We start from the raw sequence: 19,169 nt of genomic DNA, 5'->3' as shown, positions 1-19,169 counted from the left end.
CTTTTCAATGCAGGCCTTGGAAACAAAGGGCCTAGGACCTCCAACCTTTCAGCCACCTATGAAAATGAAACAATGGCTCCAAAATCAGTCAATGAAAACATCATTCAATATCTACAAAATGTTAACATGTCAATTGCTAAAATTGATATTCACAAAATATTGCTGACACAATAAAATCTGCAGGTCTGATTTTCCCAATATACAAGAACTATTGAATTGCAGAAAAATCATGGGCAAATGTAAATTAAAGGCTGCTGTTCTTAAGTCACTCATTTATGTCTGACTCTTTTATGACCGCAGGGACTGTAGCCCACCAGACTCCTCTGTCCATGGGATTTCCCAGGCAAGAATACTGGAGGGGGTTGCCATTTCCTTCTTTAGGGTATCTTCCCAACCTAGGGATTGAACCTGTGTCTCCTACACTGGCAAGTGGATTCTTTATCACTGAGCCACTGGAGAAGTCTAAATTAAAGATTATTTGTTGCTAAATAATTTTAAAAGCAATATTATAAAAACCCTTCCAAAAATGTACAATAAAAGTGGTTGGGATCTTAGTTCCCTGACCAGGGATTCAACCTGGACCCCAAGCAGTGAAAGTACTGAGTCTTAACCACAGGACTTACCAGAGAATTCCCAAAAGTTGCTATTTTTTTTAAAGATTGTTTTTTTTTTTTTTAATGTGGACCATTTTTTGAAGTCTTTATTGAATTTGTTACAATACTACTTCTGTTTTATGTCTTGTATTTTTGGCCAAGAAGCATGTGGAATCTTACAGCTCCTCAACCAGGGATCAAGTCCACACACCCTGCATTGGAAGGGGAAATCTTAACCACTAGAGCACCATGGACATCCTGTATATTTATCATGGGCTGTGGGCACATTCTGGCACTAATTGTAAAGCTGCCAGTGCAGAAGACATAAGAGACACGGGTTTGAACCCTGAGTTGGGAAGATCCCCTGGAGGAGGAAATGGCAACCCATTCCAGTATTCTTGCCTGGAGGATCCCATGAACAGAAGAGCCTGGTGGGCTACAGTCTATGGGGTCGCAAAGAGTCACACAACTGAGCGACTAAACAACATGATATTAGCTGGGGCTAGTACACGGTTAGTCACCCAGCCTTCGACTCTCCCCCGCTGCCCCTCAAATCTTCTTTATGTGCCTTTTAGAATTCCTCTACTATCTAAAAAATCAACTGTCTTCCTCCTTCACCTAGCACCAAGCTTCCAGTCTCCCTGGGTGGGGGGCGGGGGACGGGGGTGCAGGGAGGGGTTGCTAAACCTGCTCCCATAGACACACTAGGGTGGGGAATGGGGTTGGACCCTCCTCACCTGACTTCCAGACACCCTTTCTCAGCAGGTGTACACATTTCTGCTGCTTCAAGACTCAGGCCATCCCACCTTTCTCATCCTCTGCCCCACCTCAAGGTAGCTGTGGCCTCTGGATCATTTTTCCTTCTTCACTGAAAATATTGGCATCTTCCCTTCTGCCCACCGCAAATTCTGAGCTCATCCTGGCCTTTGATTTACAAAACATCAGTGCCTCTGCTCTCCCACCTCTGAGAACTTCAGCACTCAGCTCGACCATCCTCTCCACGCATAAGCTTTCTCAGCACTCCCTGCTGCCATCTTAAAACACTTCTGTACGGGGAAAAAAAAAAAAAAAAAAAAACTTCTGTACGGAGATACTCGGTTCAGTCGGTCAAAAAGTCTGCCTTCAATGTAAGAGACCCGGGTTTGATCCTGGGTGGGCAATATTCCCTAAAGAAGGAAGTGGCAACCCACTCCGGTATTCTTGCCTGGAAAATCCCATGGACAGAGAAGCCTGGTGGGCTACAGTCCACGGGGTCACAAGAGTCAGACATGACTTACTTTAGTTTTAGAACTAATACTTTACATATTGGGTTGGCCAAAAAGTTCATTCAAGTTTTTCCATAACTATGATGAAAAACCCAGATGAACTTTTTGGCCAACCCAATACCATAAAATTCATCTTTTTAAAGGGGGGTTTGGGGGAGAATTGATACATATATATGTATGGCTGAGTCCATTCCTGTTCATCTGAAAGTATCACAACATTGTTAACGGGCTGTACCCCAATACAAAATAAAAAATTTAAAAAACAAAAAAAACAACGAATAGACTGACCAAAAAAAAAAAACAAAAAACAAAACCAAAACCCATCCTTTTAAAGCATATAATTCAGTGGTTTTTACTTTAATCTCAAGGTTTTACAACCATCACCTTATCCCAGAATATTTTCATCAACCAGGAGAAACCTCATACCTATTAACAATCACTCTGCATTACCCCCTCTCTCCCAGCTCCTGGCAACCACCAATCTATTTTCTGTCTCTATGGATTTGCCTATTCTGGACACTTCACATGAATGGTGGGGAGGGGGTTTCCACAGTGACTCACACGGTAAAGAATCTGCCTGCAATGCAGGAGTCACCAGGTTTGAACCCGGGGTCAGGAAGATCCCCTGGAGAAGAGAAAGGCAACCCACTCCAGTACTCTTGCCTAGAGAATTCCACGAACAGAGAAGCGTGGTGGGCTACAGTCCATGGGGTCGCAAAAGAGTCGGAAACAACTGAGTGACTAACACCATATAAATGGAAACCTGTAACATGACGCCTTTGTGTCTGGCCTTTTTCACTTAACATAATGTTTTCAAGGTCCATCCCCATTGCTGCACATATGAGAGATTCATTCCTTTTGCTGGCTGAATGATCCATCATTTGGATACACCATGTTATGGTCCGAATCTTGTGTCCTCTCCTCTCTGGGTTCGTATGTTGAAGTCCTAACCCCCCAGTGTGATGTCTGGAGGTAATCGGGTTTAGATGAGGCCATGAGGGTGGAGCCCCCATGGTGGGGTGAGTGCCCTTACAAAGAAAGGAAGACACTAGAGCTCACTCTCTCTCTCATCTGAGGATACAGTCAGAAAGTAGCTGTTTGCAAGCCAGGAAGTGGGCTCTCACCAGAAACCAAAACTGTCAACAGCTTGATCTTGGGCTTCCCAGTCTCCACCACCATGAGATATAAATTCCTGACATATGTTTTCATTTCTCCTGCATATACATCTAGAAGCAGAGTTGTTGGGTCCTATGGCAACTCTTTGGTTAATTTTGTTGAAGAATGACCAGACTGTTCTCTATTATTGCTGTATCATTTCACATTCCTACAAGTAATGGAGGAGGGTTCCAATTTCTCCACATTCTTTGTTGTTTTGTTTTCAATTTCTCCACATTCTTTTTGTTGTTGTTTTCAGTTGCTCCAGATTCTTGCCAATGTTTGTCATTGTCTGTCTTGTTGACTATAATCATCCTAAGGGGTGTGACTGTGGTGTCTCACTGCATTTCCTGATGGCTACTGATGTCAAATATCCTTTCAGTGGCTTATTGACCATTTGTATATCTCCTTGGGAGAAACTTCTATTCAGATCCTTTGCCCATTTCAAAACTAGGTTGTCTGTTTACTGTTGAAATGTCTTGTTGCCAAGTCACTTCAGTCGTGTCCGACTCTGTGCGACCCCATAGACGGCAGCCCACCAGGCTCCCCATCCCTGGGATTCTCCAGGCAAGAGTACTGGAGTGGGTTGCCATTAGAGTTGAAATGTCTATTATCATTTAAAGATGATCAGGACTTCCCTGGCAGTCCATGCTTTCACTGAGGGCTCAGGTTCAATCCTTGCTGGTAAAGAATCCACCTGCAATGCAGGAGACACGGGTTCCTGGGTCGGGAAGATCCACTGGAGAAGGGATAGGCTACCTACTCCAGTATTCTTGGGCTTTCCTGGTGGCTCAGCTGGTAAAGAATCTGCCTGTAATGCAGGAGACCTGGGTTCAATCCCTGGGTTGGAAAGATCCCCTGGAGAAGGGAACAGGTACCCACTCCAGTATTCTGGCCTGGAGAATTCCATGGACTGTATAGCCCATCAGGTTGCAAAGAGTCGGACATGACTGAATGACTTTCACTTTCAGGGGAACTAAGATCCTCCAAGCTGTGTGGTGCAACCAAAAATAATAATAATAAAAAATAAAGATGCTCAAGTCTCTACCATTTTAAAGCAAACAAACCCTTGGCCAAATCTGGATTCCCACCTCAGTCACTGTTTCCAATTTTTTGAAAGAGTTCTCTCCATTTGTGGTTTCCACCCACTCTCTTTTTAAGCTATTACAGTCTGGCTTCTGAACACAACATTGCATTGAAACTGTTCTCAACAAGGTCACCAGAGCCTCTTCTATTACTAAGTTCAATGGGCACTTTTCGATTCTTAGCTTGTTTGATTTCTCTGAGGTATTTAATTCTGCATCCCTCTCCACCTTTATTGAAAGGCTAGAGATTCTTGGCTTAATGACTGCACATGCTTCTGATTCTTCTCATACATTTCTGCCTACCATTTCCCCGCCCTCCCATTTTCTCAATGGGTTTCTCTTATTCCACTCATTCTTAAGTCCTGAGGTTCTTTAGGAATTTGTTCTCAGTCCTCTAATTTATTATCTTTACATGATCTCACTGGGCAGCCACATTCAATCCCATGGGTTCAACGACCACTTAGCACTGTTCACTCTTAAATGTCATCTCTGTTTCCTGCCTAGACTACTCTCCTGGGCTTCCAGTTTGTACATCTGTCTAACATCTCTACTTGGACTCATCTCCATCCTGAAACTTTACATGTCCCACACCAAACATTTTATCTTTATCTCTCTGGCCTTCCCTAGCCCAGTGAATAATATCAATCACTGAACTCTGCTGATTAAAAATGTTTAAGTCACTCAACATTTGTCTGTTTTCTTCCATTCTCAAAATCTGTGCCCTAGTCTGGTACCTAGCCTGATAACAAGATGTCCCCAACATAGTCTTGACTGGTCTCCCAGCTCGGTTCTAGTCTTTGAACTGTTGTTGTTTAGTCCCTAAGTCATGTCCTATTCTTTTGCGATCCCATGGACCATAGCCAGCCAGGCTCCTCTATCCATGGGATTTCCCAGGCAAGAGTACTGAAGTGGGTTGCCATTTCCTTCTCCAGGGTTATCTTCCCAACACAGGGATCAAACCAGTGTCTCTTGCATTGCAGGCGGATTCTTGACTTCTGAGCCACCTGGGAAGCGCACCGGCTCAGAGATCTTTCTGAGATGCAAATCTCACAGCGACATTCCTCTGCTTAAATGAGCTATTGTAAGAGCTGGGATCACACTTGCCCTGGAGCCAGACTCACTAGGGTTTCAGTCTACACACCATTCGCTCACTGGCTGCACGGCTGTAGGAAGAGTTACTTAACTTCTTCATGTTTTAGTTTTCTTATTTAGAAAGGGTGGTGGTGATGGGGTGGGGGGGGCGGCAGTGGCAAAGTACCATCTCGTGGTTACGCCGGAAGGTTCAGAACTTGAACCGTGGAGCCCCTGGATCAGAGTTGGGCACATTTTATGTGCTCAGTCCATTTTAACTAATGTTTTTATTAACATCTTCAATACAGGCAAATCAATGAACCTCATTTTCACCCGAAAATGAGGGGGTTAAATGAATGACTTTAATAAACTCTCCGGTAATCAACTGCAGCCTGGTAATCAATTGCAGCTCGCTCGGCGCTGGTCCCTCAGCTCCAGCGTCGAGAAAGTATTCCGGGAGGAAGCGGCAGTGGGGCGGCTGGCGTTAGGGAGCACGGATGCAGGAATCGGTTTGGCAGCCCGGGTCCCCGCGAGGAGCGCCGACCCAGGGCTCCTTCCCCGCCCCCGCCCGCCCGTTACCCCGGCGACAGTCCCCGCCGCCCGGCGCGCCGCGGCCCGGCTCACCGCGCCTGCAGCCAGAAGTGCGCAAAGCCTTTCCCGCAGAGCCCGCGCCCCCAGATCACAAACCACAGGGGCAGCCCGGCCCGGCCGCTCCCTCCCGGTCCCCGCAGCCCACCTCGGGGCGGCGCCCACCCCTTCCTGCGGGCCCGCGGCGGCTCCGGGCGGACGGAGGGCGCCGGCCCCGCCGCTGCAGGTCGGCCGCCCGCCCGGCGCGCCCTCCCGCAGGCGCGGCGCTCACCTTGAACGACATCTTGCACATGTCCGCGGCCGCCCCGCCGGGCCCCGCGCGCTTCCGGCCCGGACGTTCTGCACCGGCCTGCCTCCCTCCCTCTCCCGCCGCCTTCCGCAGAGGGGCGGCCTCCGCGGCGCCGCGCGCTCCCGCCGCCGCAGACCGGGCCGGGCCGGGGTGGGGGAGGAGGGGGAGGGATGAGGAGGAGGGGGGGGTGGGAGGAGGGACGGAGGAGGGAGAGGGAGGGGGGACGAAGGAGGGGAGGGAAGGGGCACCCCCTCAGACGACCCTCCCCCATCCCCCTACCCCCATCCCCACCCCACCCGCACCGCCGCACCTACCGCACAAACACTCCCAACTCCGCTCGCACTGTGCACACACCACACACACACACACGCGAGGTTCATGCACGCACCGCTGCACACTCACAACCTCACGTCACTATGCACACATCCAGACTCACTCACTCACACTCCAAACTGGACACCCCACTCTGTGCACACTCTCCAGCCTCCACACACACACAACCCTAGCCACGTTTTCAACCCTAGCTGAAAATCCAACTTGATAATCCACGACAAAGCTGATTTAAGCTAACCGTGCCGTTCATACACAAAAGAAATAAGCATATCAATATTTCAAAAGTTGTATAAAAATTTTGTTGTAGTTCCATGTGCTGACATCCTGATACGTCCTCCGTTATGAAGATGTTTCGTATGCTCTAAAAACCTAATAATTTAAAATAAAATTTTGAAAAATAAAATTTTGGTTCAAGAGGAAAAAACACACATCCACACCCCTCACATCCACACCCTCTCTCCCATGCACACACTCCATGCACATCCACATTTCTGTCTCACACACACACACCCTCTGCATGCACTGCAGTCTCTACACAGCCTGTACATTCCACACACACAGGTTCACAATCAATACATAGATACACACACAGCCATGTATACACACTACACACACATCCACACACAAATACACACACACACACACACACACATCCTCTAGTAGGGCACAGTCTGCATCAAATGACTCTCAACCTTCATTACAGCACAAATATGATGATGATGGAAATGAAACATGAGAAAAGAAACTTCACCCATCATCTCACAACTCTTTCAAATGGCTATTTTCTGTCCTTCTAGGTTTTCTTTTGCTTCTTTTACTTTTCTAAGAATTTGAGCTTTGTCCCTCTTGCAGAAAAGAGCTGGGAAACAAGCCTTTTGATTGAATGAGTGATAAATGGTATTTTTCCTTTCTGACGGTGAAGGGCACAATTTGAAATATACACATATTCCTCCACACGTTTATCACACAGTCAGCTCCTCCTCTTGACCTTTCCTGCACACCCACAGTATGTATGGCAGTCATTGTCCACTCCCTCATACAAACTGCTGGCTGATTGCCCAGGACTGATTTGAGGGAAATAAAAGTGGGAGAGTCATATTTCTTAAAAATTAAAAATATTTTATTTTTAAAGTATAAAAAGCAGTAATAGCCTTTCTAGAAAATCTGAATGCTAAAGTAAAAGTGGACATCTCACAACTTCCTACTACAGGAATCCACTCATTCTCCCTGTCATCTCTGAGCCTCTACCTTTTCCTCAAATAAATTTGTAATGAATTTTTAGTTTAAAAGTTAAGAAATACAGCTTCAAGTTGAAGTTCATAAAGGATATGAAATGTTTATCTTGTATAAATACGGTGGATAAATTGTATTGCTTTGTGTTTAAAACAATTTTAAGAAAAAGTGTACCAGAATTTGATAGGAACTTCTAATTTTTTAAATCAAGAAAGAGGGACTTCCCTGGTGTTCCTGTGGTTAAGACTCTGTACTTCCACTGTAGGGATCCTGGGTTCAATCCCTAGTCAGAGAACTAAGATCTGATATACCATGTGGTGTGACCAAGAATAATAAAAAAAATTTTTTTAAATCAAGAATAACTCAAAACTTTTACCCTGCATTTGGTGTCTATGGATGAGATAGTTTTGACGTTGATGAGATAGTTTTGACGTGACATTACCTTATAAGTAAGATCAAGCATAATAGGTTTTGTTTTATTAACAGTTTTGATAAAAAGAGAGAATGAAAAGAAGTAATATATTGAGTGCTATAGAGTACTTTGAGTGCTAAGGTGCCTCCTTTATAAGAATGCTATGAGATGGGTGTTATGCCCATTCCATAGTTGGAAAAACTAAGGCTCTGGAAGATGAAGTCATCTGCTCATGAGAGATCAGGCTAGAACTTGAAGTCTTTCTGACTCCAAAGCCTGTTTGTTTTCCACAACTGCACTTGCCACTCAGAGTTGTTTTTAGCATCGTCTCTGGCCAGGCTGCTGATGGAATTCTTGTCAAAGTCGCAGGAAAGAATGTGCCTGGACACCCTCTGGCATGCCTGGCTTAGCTCATCTTCATGAAGAAGCCCCCAAACAGAGCAAAACTCTCCTACTCACAGCCAGGCACCTCCTTCTAAAACCACCTGTTCCAAAACTTAGCAGGGACCCACCAGCCCTCACACAGGAACTTGAACCCCTGTGGCCCCATCCCCATATTCAAAAACTTTCTCTTTCCCAACAGAGGGGCTCCACACTTGTCAGAGGATTCTCCTTGTTACCACCCTCCCTCCCATCCCCATAGCTCTCTTATGTCTCCCTCTCTGTCTGGTCTGCCCTAAGCCCCGTCCTGACCTAGCAAGGTCACTCCCAGGTCAAGCCCTTTCCTGAACGGCCGCTCAGCCATCCCAGCTTTGTTGAGTTCCTTCTGCAGTCCCACTCTGTACCACATCCCTCAGCCTGTGATCTGTGTTTCTCTAGACCTTGCTTCTACTTCCGACTCCTCCAGCAGAGTTTCAAATCTTCAAAGCCAGACTCTGAGTCTTATCATATGTCTTTTCTCTTCTTCAAGGGCTAGTTCCAGCTGGAGTTATGGTAGGTGGTCAAAATGTATTAATCATTTATTGAATAGATTCAGGAATTGTGTTCTTTTTATCTATACTGTTAGAAAACCCACCACTCCTCTATAGACACCCACAACACAGAAGCATAGACATCTGTGTTCATTTCAAATGAGGCCGTATTTGTTATCACTGCCATTTACACGAGCACAGGCTGTAATGTGTTTGTTCTCGATTTTGCACTGTCCCAGTTTATGTTGCAGCAGGACTTGCTCTAGACAGTACTGTGAAGTGGGTCAGACTGGTTTACTGAACCTTCTCCCTCTTTTTGTAATATATGGTAGGCTGGTTAATGTCAACTGGTAAGGCATTATGTCTATTTTATCATTTAGTGCCTTTCTTTTTGAGCAGTAATATAAAAAATTAATATATCTTAATGCTTAACAAGAAAGGCACTTAATGACAAAATAGACACAATGCCTTACCAGTTGACATCAACCAGCCTCCATCATTGGACTCACCCAGTGCTGGCATGGTGGGCTTGGGGGTGATACAGCCATGCTGGGAGGGATGAAGGTCAGTGATAAGACTCAGAATGGGCCCTAGAGCAGGGGCTCCCACTTACCAAGCCTGATCTAGCTACTGTGGCCACTTTATGGCCAATAACAGGCCTCAATGCTGAGTGACCAATATGTCGTCATCCCTGGAGGAGGTCACCTGCTCATTTGGTGGCAAATTGACTATACTGGATACAGTTCATCCTAGAAAACCAATGATTTCTTTTGCCAGGAATAGACACATTCCAGCGGTGGGTTTGCCGTTCCTGCCTGTGGGGCGTCAGCCAGCACTGCTATCTGGGAGCTTGTGGAGTGTTTGTTGGATTAGTGGACTGGCACAGAATCCAGAGTAATGTTATGTCAAACCCACTTTATAGCAAAAGAGGCGCACTTATGGGCTGAAGACTGTGGCATTCATATTATCCAAAGCTGACAATCACTTGAGTGTGGGGGTTACATAGCTGAAGCACTAATTTGGAGAATGATATTTTAGGAGCATAGAGTACTGTCTTCTAGGACACAATATACAGTTTAAGTCAAAGAGCTGTCTGTGGCGCTGTGTCCCATAGGAAGAATACGCGGGGCTGCAGATCAGGGGGTGGGAGCAGGAGTGGCCCACTTACCATGACTCTCAGTGACCCACTTGTGTTTCCTGTCCCAGCAACTCTAGGCTCAGCCAGTTTACAAGTCCTGGTTTTCAAAAGGGAAAACACTTCCACCAGTGGGCATAGTAATAGTTCCATTGAGCTATAACCTATGGCCATGGCCTGGGTGCTTTAGGTTCTTTGTGTCCAGGAGTAGCAGGGGAGAAGGGGAGTCACCATCTTGGCAGGTGTAATTGGCCATGATCATTAGGAAGAAGAGGGGCTGCTGCGGACCAGAGGGAGCAGGGGGAGTTCTTATGGAACCCGGGTGCTTTCCTTGGTACCTCTTGATCACTGTTAATGCTAAATGGACCATGGATGAAACTCCAGCCTGAGAAGTACACAGTGATCAGGGTTTGCACTCCCCAGGGATGAGGACCTGGGTTATTCTACCAGGTAAGATGAACAGATATGCTGGCTGAGGATGAGGAAACTCTGGAACAGATACTCGAGGAGTGAGATGAGAAGCTTTAGTTGTGGTCCTGAGACCAGAGGCGGTAGCTGGGGCTGTGATGTGTCCCCCAGTTATTCGAGTACTGTTGGCAGATAACTCTGAGCTGCTCGCCCTTCGGGACTGCCTCAACTGCAGAGAGTCACCTTGCCAAGGTCATGCTGTCTTTTCAGGGCCCACATCTCATGACATTGACATGGGACTTTTAGAGACCCAGGCTTTCTGCCCCTACTCAAGGCTACTCTGACCCAGTGGACTAAGCACTGGGGTCGAAATAGCAGCCCCAGAGCCTTCATTCATTGGTCAGATGTCCAGATGTTTTCTGCAGTGTTTGATTTTTATTTGGATGTCTAGCATCTTTGTACAACTCTATCAGCTGCCTCGATTTCCAACATTCGTTTAAAAAGTCTGGGTTAATAACTGGAAAGTACTCTATCACTGGGCCGGTAATCTGGCCCTTGGGAATAAGAGCAGCTATTATGGATGGGCCCGGCAGAGGTACGTCCTTAGTGAATCTGCCTTGAGCATTCCACTGAGGCTTTGGAGTATCCATGTAAGAACTTTATTTTTTTTAATGAACTGAGGATCCTGAATGCTAACCAGCTGAACTCTCGGTCTTTACATTTTATTACCAAGTTGTTAAACTCACAGGGGTAAAAGTGCAGTAGACACGTGCACACAGTCTAAATCATTAGCAAAGTCAGGACTGGTTTCACTTAATGTTTAATTGAACCGAAACTGTTTAAAAGAAACCAAAAAAGCTGAGTTCAATCCTTAGGGAAAATGGGCTAGAAGACTTCCTTGCTATGGAAATTCTCTCACAGTCTCGCATGGGAGCAAGAGTGGACTTCAAGTTTAATTTTGTTTGTGGCAATAACAGATTGACTTTTGGAACCCTTGTTTGGTAATGTAACTGTGTTGTTGTTTAGTCACTAAGTCGTGTCCAACTCTTTTGTGACCCCATGAACTGTAGCCCACCAGGCTTTCTTCTGCCCATGGGATTTCCCAGGCAAGCATACTGGAGTGTGTTGCCATTTCCTCCTCCAGGGGATCTTCCCAACCCAGGGATCAAACTGTGTCTTAAAAGTGGCAGGTTTCCACTATGGAGAACAGTGTGGAGATTTCTTAAAAAACTGGAAATAGAACTGCCATATGACCCAGCAATCCCACTTCTGGGCATACACACTGAGGAAACCAGATCTGAAAGAGACACGTGCACCCCAATGTTCATCGCAGCACTGTTTATAATAGCCAGGACATGGAAGCAACCTAGATGCCCATCAGCAGATGAATGGATAAGGAAGCTGTGGTACATATACACCATGGAATATTACTCAGCCATTAAAAAGAATTCATTTGAACCAGTCCTAATGAGATGGATGAAGCTGGAGCCCCTTATACAGAGTGAAGTAAGCCAGAAAGATAAAGAACATTACAGCATACTAACACATATATATGGAATTTAGAAAGATGGTAACGATAACCCTATATGCAAAACAGAAAAAGAGACACAGAAATACAGAACAGACTTTTGAACTCTGTGGGAGAATGTGAGGGTGGGATATTTCAAAAGAACAGCATGTATACTATCTATGGTGAAACAGATCACCAGCCCAGGTGGGATGCATGAGACAAGTGCTCGGGCCTGGTGCACTGGGAAGACCCAGAGGAATCGGGTGGAGAGGGAGGTGGGAGGGGGGATCGGGATGGGGAATACGTGTAAATCCATGGCTGATTCATATCAATGTATGAAAAAACCCACTGAAATGTTGCGAAGTAATTAGCCTCCAACTAATACAAAAATAAATAAATAAAAGACTGTTAAAAAAAAAAAAAAAGTGGCAGTTTTCGAGTGTGGCAGGAGCCCTAAGTGAAGATGTTTTGATTGACCTCCTACAGCCTACAGGCAAGTCTAGGATTATACTGCAAGGCAGTGTTGGGTTACAGGAACTTCAGTGAGACTAAAAATCAGACCATGAGCCATATGGTCACATTAAGTCAGAAGTGATGTCTCAATCTCTTTGCAGCTCTAACGAGAAGTCCAGATCCTAGCACACATCAGCAGGTTCTCACTGAGTATTTTTGAATGAACGAATGAATTTTCACAGGTTATCTGAGGATCCATGAGCTTCTCAGACCTGAAACCAAAGCTTCTGATGCACTTTTCTCTAATGAGATGTGGAGACTGTGTTGATGAGTTTCTTCTCTTACTCAGGAATCTAAGGCATGTAGATACTAGCTTATAAGGGAGGCCATTGGGCAGGTTAAAAAAAAAAATCCTATTTTTGCACCAGGGCTACTGCCTGGCAGAACAACCATCATGATTTCACTGAAAGCAGAGCTACCCCACCCCATACCTCAAATCATCACTGATCCCCAAAATGGGGCTGGAATGTGCGTGAGGGGCCTGGAATGTGTGTGAAAGTGATTGCTAAGGGGTTGTGACTCCATCTTTGTGTGGGTCTATGTGTGTTTTAAATTAACTGATACTCTATGTATGTGTGCATGCCCTCTGTGCGCATGCGCGTGCACACACACACACACACACACACACACACACACACACACACCTCTCTCTCTCTCTCTCTCTCTCTCTCTCTCTCTGTCTCTCTCTCTCTCTCTCTCTCTCTGGAATTTTGAGTTGGATGAGAGATCTCATGCTGTACAGAACCACCATCCTCACTCCCCCAGAGATGCAGCTCAAAGGAAGCTTAGGTCACTGACCACTTTTGATGACTTTTATGCAGGTATGGAATTCTCAGTTCCCCCAGAAAGTGGGATGAGGCAGCAGAAGGAAACTTAAACAAAAGTACAAGGATGTATATGGAAAAATTTAAAGGGTTTCATTGCAAAGAGAAATGTCAGCAGAAGCTTCCAGAAGAGCCATAATCAAACGTGGTTTTTAGACAAAACAGTTCTGGTAACATCTGCCTTCAGTCTGGTGCTGGCATTCTGACCCCCTGGTGATGTGCCAGTCTCAGGATGGGATCCATGCCCTGACTTGTTCCACAGCAAGTGCTGTCAGAACTGGGGCTGAGGCCCCTCTGGCTCAATCCTGGGGCAGGCTGGGCTCACGGAGGGGCAGGGATCCAGGAGCTCCCAACAGAAAGTGGAGAAGCCTGGGGGTGAGGGCAGTGTCCTGGGGGGTCTGGGAGCACAAAGTAGGTGTGGACACGGCAGAACAGCTGACCGGAGGATCCTAAGGCAATGAGAGCTTCCACAGGATACCTGGCAGCCTTCTAGGATGCTGAGAGCCCCAAGTGCAACAGCAGAGGGGGTCAGCAGGTCAAAACAGAAATTTAGTCATTAAGAGCTGGTGTCTAAAGGCAGGAGCAAAGAAAGCTTCCAGATGCCGAGTAATCCGGATCCTAGGCAGGCCCGGGGCCAGAAATGAAGACACAATGGGTCAAAGCTTGTTGCTGGAACTGGGTGGAAAAGAACAATAGCTGGCCTAATCTGGAGGCGTGCTGTGTGCTAGCATTGCTTTCAACCCTTAAGATGGTCTTCATTCCACAGTCACAAAGCTCTTGCTGGGGGTAAAAATTTTCAGATGAAGGGATTGGGACTTAAAGAGCTTCAATAACTTGCCCAAAGTCAAAGAGTCACAGAAGCTAGCAGATGGGGGAGCTGAGATTTAAACCCAAGTTTAGGACTCTGCAGTCTGTGGGCTTAACTACTTCACTGCCCTACATGGTGAAAGCTTGGTCAGAGGAGCAAGGGCAAGGTGAAGGGAGAAGGATGGTGAACCCCAACTGGGGCCCATCCAGCACTTTCACAGACATATTCACGCCTTATGTCAGTTACTCTTCGTGGTGTCCTTGTCCTCATTAAAAAAGTTTTTTGTTTTTTTTTTCCCCAGTGAGTGATCTGAAGCACATAAAGACTAACTGGCTTGCTTACAATCACATAGGAAAGAGGTGGTGGTGGCTTAGTTGCTAAATCGTGTCAGACTCTTTTGTGACTCCATGGACTGTAGGCCACCAGGCTCCTCTGTCGGTGGCATTTCCCAGGCCAGAATACTGGAGTGGGTTGCCATTTCCTTCTCTGGATGATCTTCCCAACCCAGGGGTTGAACCCATGTCTCCTGCATTGCAGGAGGATTCTTTTACCACTGAGCCAACAGGGAAGCCCTACAGGAAGGAGGCCATCACCCAATTAATGGGACTAGGGCAGAGGTCAGAGCAAAACCACAGCAAAGCTGCCCTGAAGCTGAGGTGCTGTGGGGCAGGAAGAGGCCTACAGATAAACACCATAATATTTAGTGTATATTCAGCCTTCTTAATCTGGAGTCTGATTTAATAAAGGTGTTCTAGGATATAAAGCGATTTTGAAGACACATGACTTCAAGGAGTCTGATTTCCTGTACTAAGTGTAAGGAGTGGCTTTCACCTGATATAACCCAATGATGCATTTATTCTTCATAAGGAATGAGTCATGGGTTTTGTCCTTACGTTGAGCTCAACACCTTACACCATCTCTCTTTGCTCAAAGACAGCTGAATCAGTCGGTGCTATTATGGAGTAAGTGAAAGCTAATTTTACCTTTAGCATATGTGTCATTTCTTTTGAGTTCTCTAAATGTGGGTATGATTAATTACTCATACCAAGCCAAGAAAATTAGGCAGGTTATTTCATGCCCTTAAAAAAAATAAAACTTGGTAAAACTCTGACTTTTTTATATTTGCTGTATGTATTGGTTAGTGAATGGTAAAGATTTAACTTACTATTAGAGCATCATGGGACTAGAAACTGCCCATCAAGTCATTAGCAATCAATCAACAAATGTTTTTTACCTACCCACTCTGGGTTCCACACTTTTCTAGGCCTGAGGCTGGAAGATAATTTGGAGAGATCATTTACACTAGTGCTTTTTAAGCAGAGAAGAAAGACCATTTTAAAAATATTCAAATCCACTGTTAACCAGTATTTTGTAATATACAATAAAACTGGGTTATGAGAAAAATGATCACATGGTTGGCTGTCATGGCAATATCAAATCGCTAAAAATATTTATAAACACTCAGTTTTTGTATTTTTCTCTTTGCAATGACAGTGTAGGGACTGGCAGTGGTCCACAGACCACACTTTGATTAGCAGTGATTTAAATGAGGAACGACCATTCTAAAACCATCTCAACAACTGAAAAACTAGTTTTTGCTGCCTTTTCTTTCAGTTTTAAAATACTTTTTGCTTACCGTGTTCTTGAATTTTCCAGTGCTTTATGAACTTATGAAAGAAACTCTTATTCGAGGCAAACTACACTTCCCAACTGAGAGATAAGGGAGAAATACTTCCTTCAGAGATCAAGCTATGAAAGGTACATGAAGAAGGAAAGAAGGAAACATAAAACACCAACCCAAGTTGAGGGAAAAAAAGAGGCCAAAGTCTCACAAATGGTAAAAAGCCTATTTTCAGAGAAAAACTATGACCCGCAAGATAGCTACTAACGGAGTCTCTGTGTGCAATCACATAGATACAGAATGAAGAAATCTATTTTTATAGAATTGTCTTTTCTGGCATTCCTCTTGATGCCGTGGCAGATATCACATTTACAAGAACTTTTTTTTTTTTTTTTAAACTTGGAATGAAGTTAGCAGTGCATTTTGGCAAGAGCGAAAAACAGGGCATAAAATTCATGAGATCAAATTTTTCATTTCCCTAGATGCTTACCCAGGGCAAAAGCCAGGAAAAAAAATAAGTAGAGCTAAACTTCATTTGTCTTAAAGACATCAACTACATAGAAAAAAAAATTCTAAATGCAAAAGTCAATTTCTAAAATCTGTTTCCCAGGAGTGTCTAGAAATAAAACTTCCTCATTCTAATTGGGAAGAGTATTCTATTGATATATTTTACTGTTAATGCTAACTCAAGGCATTTAAGACCAGAATGTGCATATTGATGAATAAGAAATAAGATTCTGACTACTGTGGTTATCTGCTATCGTGTAATAGACCACCCTAAAGCCAGTGGCTTAAAACAACTTTTCAATTGTTCATGATTTGGCAGCCTAGACTGAAATCAACTAGGCGGGTCTGCTGGTCTCACCTGGGATCTCTCTTGCTGGTGGCTTGAGCTGATGCCTTGAATGGGACTTTTAAGACCAAGCTGGCTTTACTCACAATGCTCAGCATGGCCTCACATATTTAGGACCTCTCTATACATTCTTGCTTCAGCAGGGTGGTTGGTCTATGTTCCAAGAATTCTAGGATGACAAACACTTGTCAAGTTTCTCTTTGCACCAAACTTGCTAATATCTCATTTACTAAAGCAAGTCATCAGACCAAACTCAGACTCAGGGTGGGAAGGAACAACACAAGGACAGGAGTTCTGAGAGATGTGGTTCACTGGGCGGCCACCACTGTAACAATAATAAAATTAAAAAAAAATTTAAACTAAATTGTGCTTAAAAGTTATATAAATCCATATTCTATTTTTCTGAATAAGGCAGAATTATGATATTTGGAAAATACAGCTGATGTTCTAAAGATTGAAAGATGGCATCAGTATTTGGGAATGCTCTTGGGGCTTCCCCGATGGCTCAGGGGGTAAAGTTTCCCAATAGTAAAGAATTCGAATGCAGGACACGTGGGTTCAGTCCCTGGGTTGGGAAGATCCCTTGAAGGAGGAAATGGCAACCCACTCCAGTATTCTTGCCTGGAAAATTCCATGGATATAGGAGCTTGGCAGACTGCAGTCCATGGGGTCGCAAAGAATCAGATACGACTGAGTATGTGCACACAGTTAATGGCATGAAGAGCTATAAAATTACACCAGATTACACCAACCAAACCAACTGATCAAGTCATACGTATTTATTAAACACCTATTAAGTCATCATCACTCTGCAAGGTGGTGTAAGAGACACTTTTTCTTGCAGTTAGGGAACCTACAATGGAGCTGAATACAAATAATATTTAATGTTGGAAACAGTGTAGGACAGAATATAATCGGCTCCTAGGGCACTGAAGCCCTGAGCTCCCAGGCAGGAAAAGAGGTAAAATGTGAAGGACCATGCAAGAGGTTTTCATGGATCACTTCTCCTCCCTCTTTCATTAGTTCAAAATCAGTTAATGACCCCACCTAGATGCAAGTAGGGTGGGAAATGTATTCCTGGAGCCAGCAGCCACTTTCCAGAACAATTTTACACTCTGGAAGGGGAGAACCAATTCTTGGTAGGCAACTAGTCATTTCTATGTCCTTCATAGATTATGTTAAGAGTTCCCATGACTCTTTGGGTATTTCTTTTTCTCATTTCTTCGTATTATTTACATACCATTGACTCTATCCCTCTCTCATCTCCTCCCACTTCCTGAGAGTCACTCACAAAGTTATACTCATATTTTCTAGTTGATTTATAGGCCTGGCTGTCTAACCAGCCACTCAGAATCATCTTTGGAATTTACTTCCATGAAGAGCTCACTGTATGAGATAAGGAAATAGTTAGTGAGTCCCATAAGCATCGTTTGGTACTCTATTACAAATCTAGATTAAAAAAATGGAGAAATGAGCAAGCTGAATCTACATTGACTTCTTAAAAAGTAATGTGTTATATGATATTGTTGCGGGAAGGGTGACCCCTTCCAGGGCCAAACTGGGCTCTTGTCTAACATTCAGAAATGAATTGTCTGAGCAGACACATGTGCTGACCAAGCAAGAGATTTTTTGGGGAAGGGGCACCCGGGTGGAGAGCAGGTGGGTAAGGGTAAGGGAACCCAGGAGAACAGCTCTGCCACATGGCTCACAGTCTCGGGTTTTATAGTGATGGGATTAGTTTCTGGGTTGTCTTTAGCCAATCATTCTGACTCAGAGTCCTTCCTGGTGGTGCACACCTTGTTCAGTCAAGATGGATGCCAGAGAGAAGGATTCTGGGAGGGGGTCGGACATGTGGTGTCTCCTTTTGACCTTTCCTGAACTCTTCCGGTTGGTGATGGCTTATTAGTTCCGTGTTCCTTACCAGGACCTCCTGTCCTAAAACAACTCATGCAAATGGTTCCTATGGTGCCTGGCCAGGGTGGGCGGTTTCAGTCAGTGTGCTTCCTCTAACAATATCACTTAATATGTGGAATCTAAAAAAATGATACAAAAAGTTATTTACAAGACAAATAGACCCAGAGACATAGAAAACAAACTTATGGCTATCAAAGGGGATAGTGGGGAACAGGAAAGAGGGGATAGTGGGGAATTAGGAGTTTGGGATTAACATATACAAACTATTATATACCTAGTAGGTTAGCAGTAAGGACCTACTGTGTAGCACAGGAAATTATACACAATGTCTTTTAATAACTTCTAATGGAAAAGAATCTGAACAAGATTTTATATATATATATATATATATATATATACACACACACACACATGTATAACCGAATCACTTTGCTGTACACTTGAAACTAACACAACATTGTAAATTAACTATACTTCAATTAAATAAAGAATTTATTCAGTTAAATAAAGAGGACTTTCCAGGTCTGATGCATGAGACAGGGTGCTCAGGGCTGGTGTACTGAGATGACCCTGAGGGATGGGGTGGGGAGGGAGGTGGGAGGGGAGTTCAGGATGGGGAGCACATGTACAGCCATGGCTGATTCATGT

The 19,169-nt window shown here is 44.6% G+C and overlaps 1 protein-coding gene across 1 annotated transcript in view; it reads right to left on the bottom strand.

Annotated features, from left to right (window-relative positions):
- ANKRD29 (ankyrin repeat domain 29) overlaps positions 1 to 6,123 on the bottom strand; it is a 50,489-nt gene extending 44,366 nt beyond the window's left edge. Inside the window, exon 1 of the mRNA XM_061130822.1 lies at positions 6,029 to 6,123. Within this exon, the coding sequence (XP_060986805.1) occupies positions 6,029 to 6,049 (21 nt within the window). The 5' untranslated portion in view covers positions 6,050 to 6,123. The remainder of the gene's footprint in view (positions 1 to 6,028) is intronic.
- Between the last annotated feature and the right edge of the window lie 13,046 nt (positions 6,124 to 19,169).

This window comes from Dama dama, chromosome 27, assembly GCF_033118175.1.
Source record: "Dama dama isolate Ldn47 chromosome 27, ASM3311817v1, whole genome shotgun sequence".
NCBI classification, from domain to species: Eukaryota; Metazoa; Chordata; class Mammalia; order Artiodactyla; family Cervidae; genus Dama; species Dama dama.
Note: the sequence above shows the minus strand (reverse complement) of the source record. Positions and strands in the feature narration are given on the sequence as shown.